At 35.3% G+C, this 6,587-nt stretch overlaps 1 protein-coding gene across 1 annotated transcript; it reads right to left on the bottom strand.

Annotated features, from left to right (window-relative positions):
* Positions 1-2,879: 2,879 nt before the first annotated feature.
* On the bottom strand, positions 2,880-6,076 carry LOC114157797 (uncharacterized). Its single transcript, XM_028038952.1, has 2 exons — positions 5,979-6,076; positions 2,880-4,832 (listed from the first exon to the last, which is right to left on the bottom strand). The coding sequence occupies exon 2, from the start codon at positions 4,828-4,830 to the stop codon at positions 3,976-3,978; it is 855 nt and encodes a 284-aa protein (XP_027894753.1). The 5' UTR covers positions 4,831-4,832; positions 5,979-6,076; the 3' UTR covers positions 2,880-3,975.
* Positions 6,077-6,587: the final 511 nt, after the last annotated feature.

Below are 6,587 nucleotides of genomic sequence, written 5' to 3'. Positions count from 1 at the left end.
AATTTAGGTCTGAATTTCAATGCTAAAGAAAGAGTACATAAATGTTTCTACAGTAAGTGGTAAAGCAATTACTAGCTAATGCGGATTAGCTTCATTTCCATGGTAAATCACTCCAAAGACTTAACCTATGCAGGTGAATGATACTTCATCAACGCAGGCAGAGCATGTGAATATATTACGATATGAAACAACATTTTTATTTGGTTAGTTCTGTCATTGGAGGAGTTAAGAACTCATGTTGGCTTTGTACTTTCAGTATTTTCTCATTTTAATTAGGTCAAGTTTGGCCATCTTTAGTTTTTGGTTTAGTTTCTGATTCGTTCTCTGGTTTTTAGTGTTTCTAACGTCTAGTTCCTGTCTGGTTTTTAACAATCTATCATCTCTTGAGCTCTGTGGTCAGTTCACTTCCTCTTTTGTTATACTTGTTTTTGTAGTACCTTTATTTTATTTAGCCTCATGTTGAGTTGTTTTGTAAGTCACTCTGCAGCTTTCTCAGTTCTTTATAGCCTCGTTTATTCTCTATTTATTATTCTTTTTTAATTCCTCTTTCCTTCAGTCTCTCAGCTTCACTCTCCTCACAGCTGAGGTTCAATGTGATGATTAACTCACCTGTAATCATACCTGTCTGGTATTTAGGCAACATCGTTGGCTGTCATTACTGATGGTTTCTGATTCCTATTTGTTTCCTTCTTATGACAGTTTGTGGTTTTGTTACTTTAAAATACAAGAATCCTTACCTTGTAATCATTAACAAATCAAAACACAAGGATACATGTTTCATGTATGGAATGGTAATAGCCAAAAAAGTAATATTGAGACTTTGGAAAACTGACAAGGTTCCTGAGTTTAAAATGTGGTTGAGCTACTTTATTGAGATTCTCCATTTGGAGAATCTACGATATTATGTTGTGGGTTTCTCTAATAAGTTCTGTAGTATCTGGCAGCCGGTTTTGGACTATCTTTCTCGATCCAAGGTCGACCCCGACACTCGCTCAGTTTCATAGTATGCCACCTATGCCCTTACGTACAGATAATACCATCCTTAAGCAGAAATTGTACTCAATGCAGTGTAATCAACTCTGGATAATTTTCCTGACTTGTTATTATACATTTTTATTTCTTTCTTTTTATTCCTTTTTTTTTTGTTATTGTACATCTTTATTTTTATTACTGGATTGATGAGAGTATACTGCTTTCATATAGGATTTTGTTGCATACATGCGTGTGTATGTAAGTCTCCGTAAATATGTGTATATGTATATATATATGCTTCATACTCTCATGTATGATTTATGTATGTTATATTCTGAGAAACTAATATATATATATATATATATATATATATATATATATATATATATATATATATATATATTAAAAAAGGATACATATTTCATAATCATCAGTAAAGTCAAAATGCAAGATTACTTATGTCTCCCAGGCCTTTATGATATGTTTTCTGCGTTTACCTGGAAAGATCTCACCACTCTATACCGGTTTTCACGACAATTATAAAAAATACTTTTGAAATAGTACAAACAAAGTAATGCAGGAGTTAAAGTGCCTTTAAATACTTTCCCAGAATTCCTTCTTTCACTTCCTCTCTCCATAATGTGTTAAATTAACTTGTAAATATGAAGTTTTTACCTTTTTTCCTGAGTTGATTCTTTTTCAGGAGAAAACCAAACAGAAAAAAAACAAAACGTTTTTTGAACTTTGAAAAACCTCAGACATAAATTCCTAAGAAGCAGCAGAAAGAGTTTTCTTTCTAACTGAAGTTAGAAAGTGCTCTGCATTGAGTGCTCTGCACTCAATGCTAAATTAAGACATAGCTGTGTGATTGGCTAAAGTTAACCATTCAACTTTCAGCAGAAGAAGCGGCAAGAAGAATACAGAGTGAAAAAATCACTTCCTGTTTTTCAGAAGCACTCTGTTAAAAATGTGCTAGAAGGTGTCACAAGATAAGATAAGTTATGTTTAAACTCAAGCACAGTGTGTTAACCCCGTGTGAAGTTTTAGATGTGGTCAAAAATGAAACAGAAACTTTAAAACGGTCAAGTAAAAACACAAATTTCAAACTGTGACCAGTAAAAACACAAATTTCAAACTGTGACCAGTAAAAACACAAATTTCAAACTGTGACCAGTAAAAACACACATTTCAAACTGTGACCAGTAAAAACACAAATTTCAAACTGTGACCAGTAAAAACACACATTTCAAACTGTGACCAGTAAAAACACAAATTTCAAACTGTGACCACATGGTTTCCATTTAAAACGTGATCTGCAGTTTCCACATAAAACATAGTTTAGCCTTTTCCTGTTGTGCATCTGTCAGAAACAAGATACTGTAGGTGCTAATGACGTGGTACAATGACACGGTTTTTCTCACCTAGCAGCAGAAACATACAAATACAAATATTTAAAATGTTATGAAACATCAATCCAAAGGTCTTGAAAGACACCAGAAAGATTTCACAGAGCAGCAACAACAATTGTCAGACAGACTACTGTAAAGTTAAGACTAAAAGTTTTCATACTCCACTTACATTTAGATTTTTTTAAAACTTTAATATGTTCATCTGATTAAAACTAAGACTGTATTAGCTTGACTCAGCTTGAATCTGATGGAGAATCTGCATATAGAGCTAAAGCTTAGGGTGATGGCAAAGAGGCCTTCCAACATGAAAAACACGGAGCTCTTCACCAAATTTAAAAATCAAAATAAAAGCGTAAACGTGTAAAAACTGGGTGAGCAATTATACCAAAGGGTTTGATTGGAGTAATGTCAATACATTGCCATTTATTTTTGAGGAGGTATTTTGAGGAATACCTTAAAATATAAATCTGTCATTGGCATGAATACGTTTGGGTGCATATGTGTGTTTATGTGTGTGTAAAGAGTGACAAGCAGTGAGCAAGTTTCACTATCACTGTGGATCTGATGAAGGAAATAAAGCAGGAGTGTGTTCAAAGTCAAATCGTGAAAATGTTTTACATTCAGGTTGGAACATTTTTATCTGTTTCTTGAGATAAAAGACTCTAGAAAAAAAAGCATCATGTTACGTTTATATTTGTTCTCAGTGAACAGTAGACATCATTTTTATTTTTTTTTTAGTTCTACATATGACTGAAGTATTTCTGAACATATTTCATTCAAGCATTAAAGTCAGAATAACATCTGTTTCAAATATATGATGACGTGCTATGACCCGCTAAGAAAATATGAAAAATACAATTATGAGAATAAAATCATAACATTATGAGAAAAATTATATTACAATGAATAAACTTGTATGAGAATAAAGTCAAAATATTTCGAGAATAAACTGACCAAAACTAATAGCTAATAGCTCTAAAAACTATTATAACTCACAATTTGTTCAGTTCAACAACCAAATATTCCTAAATATGCAATAATTTTCACAGTGGAAAAGTCTTAGGAGTAACACATCAGTATCTTTGCTCTTTGGATTTCAGCCAATCAGCACCAAGAAAAAATAAATGTCGCCGCGTATGGCCACGAGGTGCAAACCGCTTCAACAAATTCAAAAACACAACAACATTAACGGAGCACAATTACAAATTCAAAAACACAACAACATTAACGGAGCACAATTACAAATTCAAAAACACAACATTAACAAAACGGAAGAGGTGTGTCCAGTTGAAGGCCTGAGAGATCCCTGATTGGACGACGGTGCTTTTGAACAGGAAGTTTTGAACCAATGATTAATTGGCGCAGTTGCAAAGGGTTAATAGACAAAAGATTATCATAGATGTAAATTTATGCTAATGCACACAGGAGACTGTATTGTATTTGGATAAATGGCTTAATAGAAACACCGTATAGCAAGAATAAAACACCTCTGGGTTTATTTATTGGGATGTTTGATGTTTTCTAGGTGCTAAACCTTTCTAACTTTTTGACTTAATTTCATCTTTAACTCTAATTGATTATTTAAAATGTAACTCTAGTCATCAATAACGTTTTTCTCCCAACAAACCAATTTTCCTGCTCTTTGCAGAAAAAGCAGAGGTAACACCAAACTGCACGGCAGATTAAACAGAGCTTCACATGTCATCATGATGCAGTTTGTACTGAACTCTTCTAAATCACAAACAATAAAAATAACATTCCAAAACAACCTCAGGGTCAATGCTCCCAGTATAGTCACGATAGTGTAGAAAGCCCTCTGCTTTGACTGGTCCGCTCTGTCCCTGCCCGGCTGACCCGGGCCTGCCTGGGTCAAAACGCGGAGAGCTGAGATGCTGCAGTAGGGCACAATGGTTACGGTCAATATTACAACGCAGATATCTATGACGACGTAGTAGTCCTTCACTGCCAAACTCAATCCTACTAAACAAAGCAGCCACACACAGGCGAGCACTACATTCCTGATTTTTATTCCTCTTTTGTTCTTCAGGCCGAGATAGTCGATGGGATGAACGACGGCCAAGTAGTGCTCCACACACGTCAAGATGAGGAAGAGCCCTTCTCCGAGCCAGGTGAAGGAGAACAGAACGGTCCCCACCTTCACCACCGTTATTTTCTCGCTGTAGATACCGCCAAAGGAGATGACACACCCGCACACGCCGATCAGCTCCATGACGACCAAGTGGAAGGTGAAGCAGTCCGAGTGGCCCACGGTGGAGGAGCAGTTCTTCCACCGCTGCTGGACTCCGTGGTAGAGAATCAAGACGAAGAGCGGGAATAAGAGGACGACGTTGACGGCGATGAAGGAGGTGTAGATGAAGATGCTGGGTTTGGTCATCAGGCAGTCGCTGTAGGACATTTTGGAGTTGTTGGGAGAAGAGTTTACCAACATATCTGGAAGAGAACAAGACGTCAGATTGTCTTAAAGGTGCAGTATGTAACTTTTAAAAAAAATGTTTTTTCTATATTTGTTTGTTAAAACCAGGCCGTGACAGTTTAATATGAGACCGATAATCTGTGAAAAGATCGATCTCCTCCACCTTCTCCCTGAGCTCATTCTAATTTTAATTCTATAAAAATGTTAATCTCAATAAATTTTAATAGAACCTAATTCTATTAAAATTATATTTTCATTGAAATTCTAAATTTAATAGAATTTAATACTGTTGCATTTCTCTAAAAGTTTTATAGCAATTTCCATTCTATAAATTTAATAGAAATTTAAATTAAATTCTTTAATATTGCTGTCTCAAAAAATGCACCGCCAAAAACAACCAATCAGTGTCGGGGGGAAGGTCTTAGCGCCGACAGTCATTCTCATACATACGCTGCTAAATGTCCCAATTGTGGAGAAACACCAGGAAAACCATGTAACTATCATCATCGGCGGCTACGCTAACTAACCTGAGCATTAACAACAGGCTACGCTGGATGCATCGTGGCAAGGGGTGAGGAATGAGCAGCACCACAGGAATGGTGATTGACAATGCTAAGACCCGCCTCCTCTCTCTGATTGGTTGGTTCTAGTCAGTAGTGAAAGAAGGCAGAGGAGCTTCATTTTTATTTTATTTTTTTACAGATTGTCTGTCTCGCACCATGCTGTCACAACATAGTGAACATTTAGACAAATATGTAAAATACATTCTAAAAGTTGCAAACTGCACTTTTAATTATTATTGAAAAGTCAATTTATGTTTATATTTCATCTTAGATTTTGAAAATGTTGTATTTTCTAGATTTATTGCACACAGTAGGATATATTCCAAGCTTATTTCTTTCCACTTTTATCCTAAACTATCTGAGTTACTGCAAATTTCACTAAGGCTCCTTAATAAAACAGCATTTCTATTCAATTCTTTAACATTTTTAAGATTGTGGTTGTTTTTGGGATGCATAAATATTGACTGCTCATAACATTTAAATAGAAATTCACTTCCAAAATTCTGAACTGGCTCTTTTATCTGTATTTTTATATGTAATTAAATAAAAAGTTGATTAAATGTTTTCAGAGAAAGATATAGGAGGTAATGATGTCCTTACCTTTAATATGACTGGATTAGTTTTTTAGATTCAGGCCAAAGATGAAGAATGAATTCTTCTTTATGTTAGTAGGTCAAAATTCAGAGACCAAAGATGACCCCACTTGTACCTTCCTTCTTGTTTGCACGTCTTTTAATATGAAACCAGCTGAAGGAGGGGTTTCCTCACACTGCTGCACACGACACCAAATGCATGATTAGTTTCAAAATGACATGACTGATTGTCTGAAGTCGTTTATATGAATAAAATTTACATTCCTCACCAGGGTTGGTTTGTGATGCTGAAAAAAGGGATGTCGCTCTGCATGCGCATCCAAAGTAAGACGAAACATTTCCTCCTCCTCTCAAAGCCTCTGCAGATTCTCTCAGAGGTTACCAATAACTGTTACAACACAAATAGATCTCTCACTCTGGGCTAAGCTACAGTACAAATTTAAAAGGATTAAGATACTGAAAGGCAATGTTTCCTCTTCTCCAAATTACGGCACTGCAAACAAAACAAACTAATTTTACAAAGTATTTTTAGTCTTGTTTCTAGTGCATTATTACACTTTAAGTAAGACAAAACTAACCTACAAGTATCTTTTCAGCAGGATATATGGGCTTGCTT

This window comes from Xiphophorus couchianus, chromosome 14, assembly GCF_001444195.1.
Source record: "Xiphophorus couchianus chromosome 14, X_couchianus-1.0, whole genome shotgun sequence".
NCBI classification, from domain to species: domain Eukaryota; kingdom Metazoa; phylum Chordata; class Actinopteri; order Cyprinodontiformes; family Poeciliidae; genus Xiphophorus; species Xiphophorus couchianus.
Note: the sequence above shows the minus strand (reverse complement) of the source record. Positions and strands in the feature narration are given on the sequence as shown.